This window comes from Oryctolagus cuniculus, chromosome 18 (assembly GCF_051225735.1).
Source record: "Oryctolagus cuniculus isolate XC-2025 breed Fujian yellow rabbit chromosome 18, ASM5122573v1, whole genome shotgun sequence".
Taxonomy (NCBI): domain Eukaryota; kingdom Metazoa; phylum Chordata; class Mammalia; order Lagomorpha; family Leporidae; genus Oryctolagus; species Oryctolagus cuniculus.
This window is the reverse complement of record NC_142884.1, coordinates 61,220,404-61,235,641: the sequence shown is the minus strand read 5'-3', so window position 1 is coordinate 61,235,641 and position 15,238 is coordinate 61,220,404. Positions and strand designations below refer to the sequence as shown.

At 56.9% G+C, this 15,238-nt stretch overlaps 3 protein-coding genes across 9 annotated transcripts in view; 2 read left to right on the top strand and 1 right to left on the bottom strand.

Moving 5' to 3' along the window:
• Positions 1-15,238, bottom strand: part of PSKH1 (protein serine kinase H1) — a 50,606-nt gene that overhangs the window by 4,116 nt on the left and 31,252 nt on the right. The window contains exon 3 of one of the 3 annotated variants that reach the window (XM_002711626.6): positions 7,207-9,450. The exons of 1 other annotated variant lie outside the window; for it this stretch is intronic. In XM_002711626.6, the coding sequence (XP_002711672.1) occupies positions 9,133-9,450 (318 nt within the window). In that variant the 3' untranslated portion in view covers positions 7,207-9,132. Of the gene's footprint in view, positions 1-7,206; positions 9,451-14,251; positions 14,490-15,238 lie in introns of those variants that run through there. One more of the 3 variants, XM_089320309.1, reaches the window with a different exon arrangement.
• On the top strand, positions 551-2,943 carry PSMB10 (proteasome 20S subunit beta 10). 5 transcript variants are annotated; one of them, XR_016225313.1, is made up of 8 exons: positions 551-726; positions 913-1,000; positions 1,091-1,188; positions 1,315-1,455; positions 1,667-1,782; positions 1,893-1,951; positions 2,441-2,636; positions 2,759-2,943. XR_016225313.1 is itself a non-coding variant. In XM_002711627.6 (8 exons), exons 1-8 carry the CDS (start codon positions 671-673, stop codon positions 2,868-2,870), a joined length of 822 nt encoding a protein of 273 aa, XP_002711673.4. In that variant the 5' UTR covers positions 551-670; the 3' UTR covers positions 2,871-2,943. The 5 variants fall into 5 exon arrangements, 3 of the variants coding, with proteins under 3 accessions (XP_002711673.4, XP_089176439.1, XP_089176438.1); XM_002711627.6 differs by having other exon boundaries at positions 2,485-2,636; XM_089320313.1 differs by having other exon boundaries at positions 551-740; positions 2,485-2,636.
• CTRL (chymotrypsin like) lies at positions 4,865-7,109 on the top strand. Its single transcript, XM_089320089.1, is given in 9 exon segments — positions 4,865-4,873; positions 5,568-5,798; positions 5,888-5,906; positions 5,909-5,966; positions 6,057-6,073; positions 6,076-6,132; positions 6,299-6,465; positions 6,560-6,712; positions 6,803-7,109. Coding segments are annotated over 9 exon segments (873 nt in total). The 3' UTR covers positions 6,965-7,109.

Genomic DNA, 15,238 nt, shown 5'->3' with positions numbered 1-15,238 from the left:
CTGAGCACAACATCCAGTGACCGCGGATGCCGGCTAAGATGAACAGCAGCAGGGAAAAAGATGTGCACAGGTAAGAGGGCACTTGTGAGGTGAACTAGGTGGTGTGGCTTTAGGTGGAAGCCAGCGTGCCTCCAGGCCACCAGACGGTTACCCACAGAGCATCACGTGGCCTCAGCGTGAGTTACTGGGGAGGAGGCAAAGGCGGCCACAGGTGCAGGTGACAGAAGACAAACAGCCATGGCCGATGCTCACGGGGCTGCGGCAGGAACACTGCAGCGAACCGATCAACATTCGACAGTTCCAAAGGGGCAGTGGGACTTGATGTGAGACTGAGAGTTGGGGTAAGACAGCTGGTCTCTCAGCCTGGAACGGGGAGGCGCAGAGTAACCGCCAGAGGGCCGTGTCCCTGCCTGAACAGAGGTCCCGGAAAGCAGCATGGAGGGCCGTCACCATCTCCCCAGGTTGCCTGGGACCAGAGGGGAAGGTGAAAGCGAAAGAAGATGCAAAAGGCGGTGGCCATCCTCCTCTGCAGCAGGGCAGAGGCGAAAGTGAAAGCAGCCGAGTTCCGGAGTCCGGAGTCCACGGAGGTCTTTCTACGTCCCCTACTCCTCTGACCGGGACTCCTCTGACCGACCCCTGTCCGTCTAGTCCCCAATCCGTCTGCCCAGAGATGCTGAAGCCAGCCCTGGAGCTGCGAGGGGGCTTCTCTTTCGAGAACTGCCAGAGGTGAAGGGGGAAGGGTTAGTCCCCAGCTGCCCGTGTTCGCCTTTTTTCCTGGTTGGGGGAGTGGGGAAGCATGGGAGGGTGGGTGCCTTGGGTTTCAGGAGATGAAGGGAGACGTGGGTGGGGTGGGGGCTGTGCCAGGGGCCCTAGATGCGGAGACGAATGTGGGACACCCCCTTCTGTTTCCAGAAACACATCGTTGGAAGGGCTCCTCCCGGAGTTTCGAATTCCTCATGCACGAAAAACCGGGACCACCATCGCGGGCCTTGTGTTCCGCGTGAGCAGGGAGGCCGGCCTGAGGGCGAGAGGGGCCGGGGGTGGGGGGTAGCGGGTGGACACTAAGGCAGCAACCCCGCCCCCTCCGCAGGACGGGGTCATCCTGGGCGCCGATACGCGGGCCACTAACGATTCGGTGGTGGCGGACAAGAGCTGCCAGAAGATCCACTTCATCGCCCCCAACATCTAGTGAGAATCCTCCAACTCCTACTCGCACGCACGAGAGAACCACCCCTGGCTCCCACCCTCACCCCCGCACATCTCAGCCCTGCCCACACTGACACCCCACCCCACCCCGCCCCGCTTTTCCCTCAGCTGCTGTGGGGCTGGAGTCGCCGCGGACACCGAGATGACCACGCGGATGGCGGCGTCCAACATGGAGTTGCACTCGCTGGCCACCGGCCGCGAGCCACGCGTGGCCACGGTCACCCGTGTCCTGCGCCAGACCCTCTTCCGGTGCGGGGGTGGGGCTCAGAGCACTAGGCCCGAGGCAGCGGGAGGCAGCGCCGAGCGGAGACAGCGGAAAGAGAGGGGCTGCGACCTACAGGGAGACCGGAAGAGGCCGGCCCAAGAGAAGTCGGGAACAGGAAGGGGCGGGGCTAGAGTGCAGGGCTGGCGTTGTAGGGGATGGGCTCGCTTGCGGATGACCACGCCCACCCGCGCACAGGTACCGGGGCCACGTGGGCGCGTCGCTGATCGTGGGCGGAGTAGACCTGCATGGACCGCAGCTCTACGGGGTGCACCCTCACGGCTCCTTCAGCCGTCTGCCCTTCACCGCTCTGGGTGAGCGCTCCTCGCCCCTTCCCCACGAGTCTCACCCCTACGGCCCTGGTCTCACGTTTGTGTCGGAGACCAGGTGGCCGCAGCACCTCAGGTGCCCCTCTCGCCCGTAGGCTCCGGCCAGGACGCGGCCCTGGCGGTGCTTGAAGACCGGTTCCAGCCGAATATGACGGTGAGCGGCTGTCCCCTGCACGACGTGGTTACTGGTGGGAAGTGCACGTAGTAGGCGGGGCAGTGCAAAGCGACGCTGGGAGGTCGGGGATGAAGCGCAGTCGGGACAGAGCTCGGCGGGAGTGGCTCACGGGATCCTTAAGAGCAGAAGGAAAAGAGAAAGGCCCCCAGAGGCCTGTGTGGGTTCTGGAGGTTGGATTGGATTTTGTTAGGGGTGGGTTGGCAAATGAGTGACTGTTGTCACTTCGGTACTGGCTAAGGCCCACAAAGAAAATCGCAGTGAATCACGGAGTGGGGCCCGGGAGCAGACTGGGTGGGCGGCCAGTTGGCAGGAAGAGGGGCCGCCAGTGTAGGGGACTGAGAAGTTTGTGCAGAGAAAGGCAGGCAGTGGAGCAAGGGAACCTTGACGAGACCGGGAAGGCGAATTCAGGGTGGACTGGGAGAGAGGTTCGGTGTGTACCAATCAATGCTAAATAGTCTGGGCTTCAAGGTCAACACAGGCCATTGGGCCTCACACATAACACATCACCGCAGCTGGAGGCCGCTCAGAGCCTGCTGGTGGAAGCCATCACCGCAGGGATCCTGGGTGATCTGGGCTCCGGGGGCAGTGTGGATGCATGTGTGATCACAAGGACCGGGGCCAAGCTGCTGCGGACGCTGAGCTCACCCACAGAGCCCTCGGAGAGGTGGGCGAGTGGGAGATGGACTGCAGGGGAGGGTGGGTGGTAGCAAGGGAGATGGGGAGCTGCAAGAGGAGGACGGGCTGCTTGATGGGCCCATGTGGAGAGGCTGTTCCCCCTCCCTCCAGAGTCAGCCGCTACCCCTTTGCACCTGGAACCACGGCTGTCCTGACCCAGACAGTGAAGCCACTGGACCTGGAGCTCCTGGAGGAAACCGTGCAGTCCATGGAGGTGGAGTGAAGTGGGCTAAGGTTTAGCACTTAGGACACTGAGTGCTCTGGACGAGGGTGAATAAACCCAGAATATGAAACCACCTACGGGATGTGTGTGTTGTTCTTGGGTGAAGTGGAGCAGGTAGCCAGCAGGGCTCTAGTGGCTAAGGTGTCTCTGTAAGGGCCACTGCTTCCTACAGATCCTATGCCTGGCCCAAGAGGTGCCCCTCCAGACCCCAGCCCTGGCCGCGTTACAGGCTCAAGGTGGAAAGCTCCCATCCTGTCTCCCCCAGAACCTTCTGACTCCACACCATCACTCCTCTGCCTTGCTGTTGTCCTCTAGTTCGCTGGAGCTGTAGTAAGAGCCCAAAGACCCCAGGTACTACCCCTACCTAGGCCCTCTCCTTGGCTCATTAGTGGCCCAAGTCAAAGCCCACTCCTCCCAGACGGGCCCACCATGGGCCCCCTCAATGCCTAATGTTGGAGAGCAGAACTGCTTTCTGACTCCAAGGGCAGGATTTCACAAAGTGCTCCTTGCCCCTGCAACACCTTGCCTGTGACACCCTCAGATGACCAGGCACACCTGAGCTACTTACACAAAGCTGCTGTTGTGTCCACCTGCTAGGCTGTGAGCAAGGAGATTTGAAGCCAAGTTTTCTGAGCTCCTAGGGGTACCAGAACTCATGTCAGGAGAGATGACATTTATCCCATAAACCTCTGCTGAGCACTCACTCAGTGCCAGACCCAGTGCTGGGTACTGGCTGAACTCTGCAACCGAAAAGCTCCAGTAATGCATTGACTATCCATATACCTGCCAGGGACTTACAGGTCACTTTAAAAAAATTATTTTATTATTTATTTGAAAGTCAGAGTTAGAGAGATAAGAGGCAGAGAGTCTTCCATCCACTGGTTCACTCCCCAATTGGCCACAATGGCCAGAGCTGCACCGATCTGAAGCTAGGAGCCAGAAGCCGCCTCTGGGTCTCCCACTTGGATGCAGGGGCCCAAGGACCTGGGTCATCCTCTACTGCTATCCCAGGCCATAGCAGAGAGCTGGATCGGAAGCAGAGCAGCAGGGACTCGAACCGGCACCCACCTGGGATGCTGGCACTGCAGGTGGTGGCTTACCTGCTATGCCACAGCGCTGGCCCACAGTTCACATTTTGTTACCCATGCATTTGCTTTATTCTTTATTGTCTGTCTATCCATCCTTCCACCTATTCACTCATCTCATTTTTTGGACGGAGACTGCCAGCCAACCACCCACTGCAACTTTTGTATAGAGGCATCTTCTCTCCTTTGGTTCAAGCTAAACCTGGAACTCAATAACAAGTGGGTTGTAGACTGCAAGGGTTTGCCCATAGGAGCCTCAAGGCCTGGAGGCTGTCAAAGATTTGTTGGATGTCACCATTCCACTTAAAATCTCATTCTAGGCTCTGCCAATCACCAAGAGCTCACATTCCTCAAAAGTATAGGCATTATGGCTGGTGCTGTGGCATGGTGGGTAAAGCTGCTGCATGCAATACAGTGATCGCATATGGGTATTGTTTCAAGTCCTGGCTGCTTCACTTCCAATCCAGCTCCCTGCTAATGTGCCTGGGAAAGCAGCAGAAGATGGCCCAAGTGCTTGGGCCCCTGCCATCCATGTGGGAGACCTGGAAGAAGCGCCTAGATCCTGGCTTCAGCTTGGCCCAGCCCCTGACATGTGGCCATTTGGGAAGTGAACGAACAGATGGAATATACTCTGACTCTTCCTTTCAAATAAATAAATCAAGGAAGGGAGGGAGAGTAGGCTTCAGAGCCAGACAGATGAGGGTTTGGGGCTGGCGGTAGGGGGGAGTCAACATCTCAGCAACCCGTGGCTCCTGTTTCAGACTGATGAGGAACCTCCAAAATGACGTGTTAGGATTTGCAACCAGCTAGACCTTCCATCCTTCACATCACAACACCTGACACCTGGACTCAGCAGCCATCTCTGAGACTCTGGTGACCCTGATAGCCTTGGAAACTTCCCTGTACTGCATGTCCCTGGTATCCAGTGCCCAATACTTGGGATGTGAAGGGGCCAGAGACCCAATCAGAAGCCTTTGGGATGTGGAGGTGAGAGCCTCACACCTGAGCTCTGGGAAGTCCAGGCCTGGGTCAGGGGACATTGGCCTAAGGACTCTACTAATTAGAGTGTGGGAGAGGGCTGAGCCCACACAGCTAGTCTGGCCACATGCCTGGAACTGTGGCCCAAGGACAAGGAGACCCATAAAGCCAGACCCAGTTCTCAACCTCACGGCTGCCACAACGCTGCTGCTGTCTGACCCTCATCCTGGTCCTCCTTGGCTCCTCCTGGGGTGAGTGGGCTAGGACTAGTCCTGACTGAACAGCTCATGGGGTGGGCCCCAGGAAAGAAGCCAGGCTAGCTGGAAGGGAAGCAGGTGAGCAGTAAGAGCAAAAGGGACAGGATGTACCAGAGCCTGCAGGGCTGGGAGGGGGCGAGAGGCAGGCAGGGGCCAGTGTCATGAATGGGACAGGGGTCAGGGCCAGAGCCTGGGAAGCATGAACCCTCCGGCTGCATTAAGGGTGTGAACTGATCAGGCCTGAAGGGAATAGAGCCAGGGAGGAGAGTAACCCAGGGGTCAGGGCAGGGTAAGGCTGGAGTTGAACAGTGGGAGCTCAGTATGGGAGAAAGGACGATGGGAACTGGGGGCTGGCTGGCTGGGGCTAACAAGGATAGCTGGGGCTCAGGAGAAGGGGTAGTGATGAGCCCTCTGGGGAGCACAGCCTGGCAGTGCCCAGGGAGAGAGGTGGGCCAGGGTATGGGAAGCAGGTCATCACAAGTCCGCCAGGCTGTGGCCGTTGTGGCCAGGCTGTTCCTGCCATCAGACCTGCACTGAGCTTCAGACAGAGGATCGTCAATGGGGAGAATGCTGTGGTGGGCTCCTGGCCCTGGCAGGTGTCTTTGCAGGTACAGGAACCCTAGTGGTGGGGCAGGGTCCAGGAGGCTTCATGCTTGCAGTAGCCTAGGCCTATCCCCACCTGTGACCCCGATCGCAGGACAGCAATGGCTTCCACTTCTTGGTGGATCTCTCATCAGTCAGTCCTGGCTGGTCACTGCTGCCCACTGCAATCTCAGGTGAACACTTGGATCCCCGGGGGCTGCCCCACCCACCTCTTATCTCCTTCCCTTGGAGGCCCATCTTCCTCTGCCTTCTTCCTGCTGCAGCCCTGGCCGCCACTTTGTCGCCTGGGCAAATCTGAACAATCATCCAGCACTGGGACAGTGCAGATGCTGTCCATCACGCAGGTGAATGGCTGAGCTGCCTGTACAGAGTGCAGGAAGGAGGAGGCATGCAGGGTGGCTCTGGGCAACAGGGATTCAAGGAATGTCTGGCCCACCCCTCTCAGCTCCATCAACCCCAGGTGTCTTGCCCATCCCACTCCTGCTCACTTGGCCCCTTCCTGACCCCCGGGCCATCATACACCCCAGCTGGAACCCTATTACTATGAACGACGACCTGACACTGCTGAAGCTCGCCTCACCAGTCCGATATACAACACCTATCTCCCCAGCTTGCCTGGCTTCCTCAAATGAAGCGCTGTCTGCAGGCCTCACGTGTGTCACCACTGGCTGGGTCACCTCAGTGGTGTGGGTAGGAACTCTGACCTGGGAGCTGGGTGGGAGGCTGGGGGTGGGGGGACGACAAGCACCCAGAGCTGACTCATCAGCCCCCCTTCTGGCCCATAGGCAGTGTGACACTGGCATGGGTGCGGCAGGTGGCTCTGTCCCTGGTCACTGTGAATCAGTGCCAATGTTACTGGGGCTCAAGGATCATGGACTCCATGATCTGTGCAGGAAGCTCAGGTGCCGCCTCCTGCTAGGTGCACACCGGACCCTGCTCTCCTATGGCACTGTCCCATGCGACACGCTCTGAACACCAAGCTGACCTCCCCTGTCTGCTTCCCCCGCAGGGTGACTCCGGAGGCCCTCTTGTCTGCCAGAAGGGTAACACCTGGGTGCTTATTGGTGTTGTTTCCTGGGGCACCAGCAACTGCAATGTGTGCGCACCAGCTGTGTACATTCAGGTTAGCAAGTTCAGCACCTGGATCAACCAGGTCACAGCCTATAACTGAGCCCACCACAGGCCCTTGCCCCATCTCAATGAAGACTCCAGGCTCTGTCCACTCACCCATCCCCACCTGTCCTCCTGCCTCACAGGGAAAGAGGGCACTTGAGGATCCTATTCGCCATCTGGACTTTCTCTTCTGGCAGGGAGAGGCTGACAAGTCAGGATCTTCTAGAGTATCTGTGCCCAGGCTGGGTCTCACCCTTCCCCTTCAGGGCAGCCCCTTGGTCCTAAGCAAGGAGCCAGGGCTGTGGAATGAAAAGGCAGCCTTCCCTGAGGAAGGCAGCCTGTTTACTGAATACAGAGAATACATTTACAAACTGAGTACACAAAATAAATAACTGCACATTCTCCATCCACAATCCATGGCATGAGAGCCCAGGTGGGATCAAAGGCCCAAAGCTCCACATACTCTGCTCTCCCCGCAGGACCAGGCCTGCCATGGGCCAGCGAGGAAAGAAGTCCCAGGCTTCAGGCCCCAGACACTGAAGGAACTGGCGGGGTGGGGGTGGGGGAGTCGGGGGGAATTCTGAGGCCATGAGACTTGGGCCATCCACGGCTTCCTGCCCAGGAGGGACTGGGAACGGAAGGAGGTTGTGTATAAGGCACAGTCAGCTTGGCACGGAGTGGTCTTTTTGGTTTGCTTTCCCACCAGGAGGTGGAGTGCAGAAAGAGGGGGCTTGGCCCGAGGCTGACCATGGGGAGGAGCTAATGGGAGCCAGATCTTCCCTGCAGGAAGGAACCCTGCAGTGTGGCTAAAGCCAAAGCTGGGCCTGGCCCCCTCCTTCCCATGAAAGCAGCTGCGGAGGGCAGGGGCTTGGCTTCCCATTTGGTCTGCAGTGGTGGGGAGACAGGACAGATGTGGAGACACTTCTGGCTCAGGCCTCTGGAAAAGCAGCAACCCAACCCCGCCTACCTCCCGTGGGGGTTACTTCCAGCCTCAGAGTGGGCCCAGATTGGAAGGTTTATGCTATAAAAACAAATGGGTGTAGGGTAGACAGGGCCAGGCCAGCTGGGAGAAGGCCAGTCCCTAGGTGCCCAGGGTTCAGAGGCAGGTCACACAGTATGGCTAAGTTCCAGGGAGAGGTGCGCAGAAACTCAGCAGGAGGGGAGAGCAGAGCAGCCCCAGGTCCTCCCACTAGAACAGCAACTCCTTCCTTCCCACTCCCTCTGGGAGGACTGGGTGAGGCAAGGTTGCCCATACCCAAAGCACACACTAGATGGCACCTCTGCGCAGCTGCAAAGAGGAAAAGGTGGTGCCTTAAGAGAAGGGGCTATCAGCAAAACTAAAGGACTGAACCAGGGCTGACAGTGGGACTCATAGGGGACCTGTGCCCTCCACCTTGGCCCAGGTGCCCCCATCCCCCAGGTAGCAGCAGGAGGGGCTTCCTTTACCCCCCATAGTTGGGAAGGAGGCACCTGGGGAATGGAGTGGGCATCCAAGAGGAGAGGGGTTAATGGTGGGCTCTGCAAAGGCGGCACTGAGGGGCAGAAGGCAGGAACACTCTCACAATCAGAGGCTGGAGCCTGGGGCCACCCAGTCAGAAGGGCTCAGGTCCATGCCATAGCCCTGCCTCCAGAGGTTGTGGCAAGTCCTGGAGCCAAAAGGGATACCCTGATAGAAAACAGATCCTGGCAGGAGCCCCGGTCCAGTCAAGGCAACAGTTTTGTGCCTGCCTGAGCCCTCCACTGGGGCATAGTTTTGAGAACCTGGATGCCATAGAGTGTAGGGAGCAGGGAAGACAGGGAGTTTCCAGAAGTAAGTGTCCCAAGGGTCCTGGAGACATGGGACACTCTCCACCAGCACTGCAGGCTCCTTTGGTCTGGGGACAGCCTAAGGGTCAGAGAAACAATGAAGATCAAATTCTGTCCCTTCCACCAACTCATACAGAGCAGCTGCCCACCAAGGGGGTATCAGTGCCAGGTCAGGCTCCCCGTCCAGAGCTCAGAGCCAGCTGGCCACCGCTATTCTGACCAGGCCCAAGTCCTGGTCCATGGTAAGGAGGAGGCTGCTGAAGGCACAGAGAAAGGATGGGGCCAGATGTTCTCCACCTGTCAATGGCCACAGAGGCCCATCTCCAGAAGGGGTAGCAGACCCAGATGGCACGGGTGGGCCTGTGTGCACCTGTGTGGCCAGGTGGGGACAATGCCGTATTTGTACCACAGCCAGGTGGCTCAGCCATTGTACTGCTGCTGGTAGCGCAGGTTGAGCTCTCGTAGCTCCCGTTCCCGCACACGGCGTGACTTGTTGGAGCGTGTCGAGCGGCTGGAACGTGTGGACTGGGCAGACTTGGTGCTCTGGCAGCGTGAGGAAGCGCGTTTGAGGAGGTTCTGGGAGATGGAGCGATGGAGATTCTTCATGGACGAAGAGGCTGCCATGCTCACCACCCATGGGTGCCTCAGGGCCTGCAGTGCAGTCATACGGGCTCCAGGGTCCACGGTCAGCAGGCGGTCAATGAAATCCTTGGCCAGATTGGACACGCTGGGCCAGGGCTAGAGGCCAAGGACACGTATTAGAGTGACAGCACTCAATACTGTTCATCCCATTCAGAAGATGACACCAGCACAGCACCTGGACCTCCCCGATGTCCCTGCAGTCACCCTGGAGGCATGGCCCCCACCCCATGTGGCATCCTGGGCCTCCCCTACCCATGCCATGCAGGCTTCAGGCTGCTGAGCAGGGGCTGTTCTCTAGGCAACGAGAAGAATGGTGAGAAGACAAAGGACTGTCTCCTTGCGGAGGGATCACTTCTAAGGTACCCTGGACCCAAAGCTTAGTATAGAAAGGCAGCCCCTGCCAAGGCTCCCTCAACCTACCAACCAAGCCCAGGACCACCATAACTCAGGAGAATTTAAAGAGAATGACCCAGGGGCCAGCGCTGTGGTCCAAGTTGAAGCCCTGGCCTGAAGCGCCAGCATTCCAAATGGGCACCGGTTCTAGTCCCGGCTGCTCCTCTTCCTATCCAGCTCTCTGCTATGGCCTGGGAAAGCAGTAGAAGATGGCCCAAGTCCTTGGGCCCCTGCATCCACGTGGGAGACCCGGAAGAAGCTCCTGGCTCCTGGCTTCAGATCGGTGCAGCTCCAGCCGTTGCGGCCATCTGGGGAATGAACCAGCAGATGGAAGACCCTCCTCTCTGTCTCTACTTCTCTCTGTAACTCTGTCTTGGATAAAATAAATCTTTAAAATAAATAAAAAATAAATAAATAAAGAGAATGACCCAAGTTTTCTACCATGATGAGTCAGACTCAAATTCTAATTCCTGGATGCCCAGAGAGAGTCCCACCTCTCCCCATCTCCCAAATCAGTTGTAGGAGACCCCAGCATTCCCTGCCTCAGCCTCCTTGCCATAGGAGAAAAGGACAATTCAAGACAATGAGATTTCTCAGTCTACTAGGAGGGCAGAGGCTCCCCAGGCCAGCAGAGACCAGAAGCCTTGTCAGGGGCACTCTCCAGTTTGCCTGCCTTCTTGAAGCCATGGAGGGCTCCTAGCAGTGCTGTGCGCCAGTCTCATTTTAGTAAATCCTGTCCCCAGCAGGGAACTCCACAAATCCTTCTGTGCTCCAGGGTGTCCATGGCTGCCTCATCTCATCCATGCCAACCAGCTGTCTAAGGCCTCAGCCTGCTCAGCTCATCTTCACCTCGCTAACTCCTCGGATTCTCAGAGTAAAGGATGCTTCTTGTCTTAGCCCCCAGTGCTTACAGCAGTTATTCCAGCGATAACTTTTTTTTTTTTTTTTTTTTTTTTGGACAGGCAGAGTTAGACAGTGAGTGAGAAAGAGCCAGAGAGACAGACAGACAGACAGACAGACAGAAAGGTCTTCCTTCCGTTGGTTCACCCCTGAAATGGCCGCTACGGCCAGCACACTGTGCCAATCTGAAGCAAGGAGCCAGGGGCTTATCCTGGTCTCCCATGCGGGTGCAGGGCCCAAGCACTTGGGCCATCCTCCACTGCACTCCCGGGCCATAGCAGAGAGCTGGACTGGAAGAGGAGCAACCAGGACAGAATCCGGCGCCCGACCAGGACTAGAACCCGGAGTGCCGGCGCCGCAGGCCGAGGATTAGCCTAGTGAGCCGCGGCGCCGGCCTCCAGCAATAACTTTTTAAGACTGAATTCAAGTTTATTATTTCCATTAGACAGTGCTGAGCTGGATGAGCCCCAGGTGTGCAGGAGGTGCTCAGTGGTGACTACAGCTCAGTGAGTCAGCCACCCACGGATGCCGCCTGATGGGTGCCCTTTCCTGGAGCTGCTCCCAGGCCTTGGGGCACAGCCGAGTGAGGTCCAGATATCCTGGGCTCTTGACCCCCTGCTGGAGGGCAGGCTCTGAGTCCCCGAGCCTCCGTCTGGCACAAGCTCTGATGCTCCTCACAGGTGGGCGACCCTTGTCTGAGCCTGCTGCAGCTGGCTCAGCTGGGACGCCTGGGGCACTGCCATCCTCCTTTCCTGCCCAGTGAGCTCGGCCTCTTCTACTCCATGCCGCCTTTCACCCTGGGGAACCCCTGAACATGTTCCAGGGGGCACAGGAGAATCTGCAAGAGTTCACAGTCGGGGCAGCAGCACAGCCATCAGCTATTGCTGCCTGCAGCCTGGCTCCAGGGGTCTCCACTCTTCCCCCACCCCTTCTCCTTTGCAGGACTGCTTCAGGGAGAACAAACCTCCACAGTCCTGAGAAGGTGCTGGGGCTGCCTGCAGCTACTGCTCACCGGCCCTTTAGAAGACCTGTCTCAGCTTTTATAGAGAACTGGAAATGACAGGGAAGCCACATTTCCAAAGAGCCAACTTAACAGAGCCATCCTCACCAGCGGGTCAGCTCCAAAGTCCCGGGAAGATACTGGCCCTCAAGAAAAACAAAGTCTGGGTCTCAGGAACACGCCAAGGAGGTCCAGAGGTACCCTGATGTTCAAGAACAGTGAAAGGGTATAGAAGCAAGAGTCCCCCACACTGATGGGTGCAGGATGCTCTACAGGCCTGTGTAGCCTAGGAGTACTGGAGTAATTATGCAGGGTGACTGGACTATAGCTGCTGTAATAGCTTTTGGCTCATCGCTCAAGAAAGCCCCATGCCTTCCTGCAGCCACCTGAGCACAGGAATCAGCCCAGACCATAGCTACTCACTCACTCGAGAGATGGAAAGCAGCCCCAATGCAGCTCCTGGTGGATGCAGAAAACCAGGAATAGAACAGATAGATCAGGGGGATAACAGGGTTGTCTTCTAGCTCTCTATAGTTTCAAGAAAAGACACTGTAGTTCAGGCTGGCCTACTAGTAGACAGGCCCCATGACAGGGCTGACACAGCTGGCCAGCCCAAACGGGGCTGGAACACGGATTCTGCCCATCGCTTGGTCCAGCCTGCAAAGAAGAGGGGGTAACCTCTCAACAGAGGCCAAAATCCTGGTGGAGCTGCACTCAAAAGCCAGGAACCTGAACATGCATGGATTGGAGGCTTCCCCACTTCCTATCCACCCCAGCCATGGACCCCCGAAGCTCTAAACTAGTCCTATGCAAGGTTGAGGGGCCTCACAAGACTCACCCCATGGGCTTAAGCATCTCCATCTCCAGTGTGGCACAAGCTCACACCAGGCATCGACCCCTGCTGCTTATCAAGCAGCCAGCCTATCGGTACCAAAGCGAGTCAGATTGATCTCCCCCTCCTGCTCCCCCAGCCTCTCGCCTCGCCAATTACTGTGCAAGTGTGGCTGTGTGCAGAATGCTGATGGACTCATTTGTCTGAAGGCCAGTCCAGCCATCTCTGTCAGACCCCACTGTTCCCCATCTTTGAAAAGCTGGGAGCAGCTGTGCCAAGGAAGTCCCCCAAGCCAGAGTGACTCAGGAGGTCCTGATCTGAGAGCCAGGACATGTCAGTGATCCATAGCCTAACTCTCACATACTCAGAAACTTCCAGAGGGAAATTAGGCAGCCAAACCACAGGGAGGTGGTCCTTACCCAGGCCACTGAAAGCAAGGGAGGGCCTTACATGGATCTGCAGAATAGCACCCCCTAGAACCCTGCCAAGGATGCCAACAGGGCTCAGAAAAGAAAAGTAAAGCCTCCCATGCTCATCCACAGCCTAGCTCTGGCCCCAAGTCCAGTTCTGTACCTCCCAAGAAAACTTGCAGCCTGACCTAATCCAACATACTTGGGCCCTGGAGCCTCCTAAGTATGTCTGTGAGCCTGCAAGCAATCTGGGCATAGGAATAATGACTAACAGTCACCCTCCATTTCTGAAACTCTAACTGCTTGCCCTGGGTGAAGGACAGGACTCTCACCTCTTCTAGTATCCTTAGAACCAGACCATAGACACACACAGGCCTCAGGTCGCTGACAGGGACAGCTTCAAGTACAACCCGCTTAGACTTCCAGACGCCCCTGCCTGCTCCTGGGCTGACATGGAGCATGGGGCATGGAAAGAAATGTTAAGACACTGACTGGCTTTACCTGAAGACACCCAGGACTCTGTACTCTCGGGTCAGAGGACAGCATCAATGCCAGCACACACCTTCCTTTCCACAAGACCCTAGACCGTGAGAGAGAGGAGCTAGGCCCTGTCTCAAAAGGAAACAGGAGGTTGTGAAGGAGGGGCAGCACCCACCACAGCTCTGTCTCTGGCCACCCAGCTGGCTGGCTGTCTTCCATGCTACAGCCCCCAGCCCCCAGAGTGGCTATGACTCCTTGTAGTTGGGGAACCCACACCTCTGCTGCAATAGCGGAGAAGCCAACAGATAGCAAAGGACCTCCCACAAGCACTTCCTCACCAACGGCACCTCCCTCTCCTCCAGAAGCCACTGCTCAGAGGAGCCTGGCACCGAAACAGAACAGGCTTCCCCTCCAGCTCAGGTGCCTCACCTCTATCTCCCAGCCTCTTTTACTTGCTCTGGCTCTAATATCACTGGGCCTGGCAAGAACTTTATACAAGCCACTCCCATTGGTCTCACTTGGGCCGAAGGGCTAAGGGAACAAAGGAGGGAGTGAGCTCTTGGCCTGGGTTGTAGAGGAGGGAGAACGCTGCTTCTTCTGGCAGCAAACCCTCCTCGGAGGGTTGCCCTTGACTTCCTGGCAAGCAGTCTGACCATTCTCAAGGGAGGCTGGGAAAGGAAGGCCTGGGCTCTCTTCTGGACATCACCTGGGTGGCACTGTTGCCTGTGAGCCAGTAGCTTGGGTTCTACTTCTATTTTCTTACACGACCTAAGAAATCATAGTTGTCTCACTTTTAACAAAAGCCCGAGGGCAAGGAATTATGTCTCTTCCGGTTTCTAAAGCTCTACATTCTTTTTAAAAAAAATCCACCCCTTTTAGTGGTTAATTTTTAAGATTTCATTTATTTATTTATTTAAGAGGTGGAATTATAGATAGAGAGAGGGAAAGACAGAGAGAAGGGTCTTCCATCTGCTGGCTCACTCCCCAAATGGGCCACAACAGCTGGAGCTGGGCTGATCAGAAGCCAGGTCCCAGGAGCTTCTTCTAGGTCTCCCACACGGATGCAGGGGCCCAAGCACCTAGGCCATCTTCTACTGCTTTCCCAGGCCATAGCAGAGAGCTGGATTGGAAGAGGAGCAGCTGAGGCTAGAACCGGCATCCATATGGGATGCCAGCACCACAAGCGGACACTTAGCTGACTGCACCACAGTGCTGGCCCCCCAAAGCCCTACATTCTAAGAACATGGCTCACCGTCTTTGTCCTCACTTGGCTGTCTGTAAGGCACAGACCTAACAGCTGCTGCCATTGAAACTAAACTTTTGAACCCTCCGGGTCCTTCATCCAGCCCTGATGGCTCTGGGAAGTCTCTCTGGCAAAGAAAGCAGCCCCACCAGAGAGCTTAGGAGCATGGAAGGAGCAGAAAATTCTGGGCTGTGCTACCGTGACTCAGTTCTTCCCTCCACTCCGTCTCAAGATTATTTTCAGGCCCAGTATTCCCACCCTCGAAAGGCTCTTCTCTGTACTTATGTGGGCCTCAATGAAAGCACAGAAAAGGGCACAGAGGAAATTCTGGGAATCGGAACTTGGAGTTTACTCAGGAGAGCAGAACTCAAAGTGTGACAAGGAAAGCACACTCTGCCACTGCCCATGAGCACGAATGTTTTGAAAACTTCAGCAGAGTTAGATTCTGTGTGGTGGGGGGCCAAGCGCCCCTCCTCAGACCAGACATCTGTCATCCCATGGCCTGGGATTCCCCACCACACAGGACCCACCACCCTGGGCCACGGCAGCAGGTGGGGAAGGAGGGAGCGGCAGGAAAGAGAAGGCTGCCAGAGGAAGGAACTTGGGGGAAGAAAGAGAAAGAAAAG

Excerpts from the sequence above, each read along its gene's own strand:
- PSMB10 (XM_002711627.6), top strand. The coding sequence starts at position 671 with ATGCTGAAGCCAGCCCTGGAGCTGCGAGGGGGCTTCTCTTTCGAGAAC. Across the intron at positions 727-912 it reads TCTTTCGAGAACTGCCAGAG|AAACACATCGTTGGAAGGGC; the intron begins GTGAAGGGGGAA and ends TTCTGTTTCCAG. Across the intron at positions 1,001-1,090 it reads TCGCGGGCCTTGTGTTCCGC|GACGGGGTCATCCTGGGCGC; the intron begins GTGAGCAGGGAG and ends CCCCCTCCGCAG.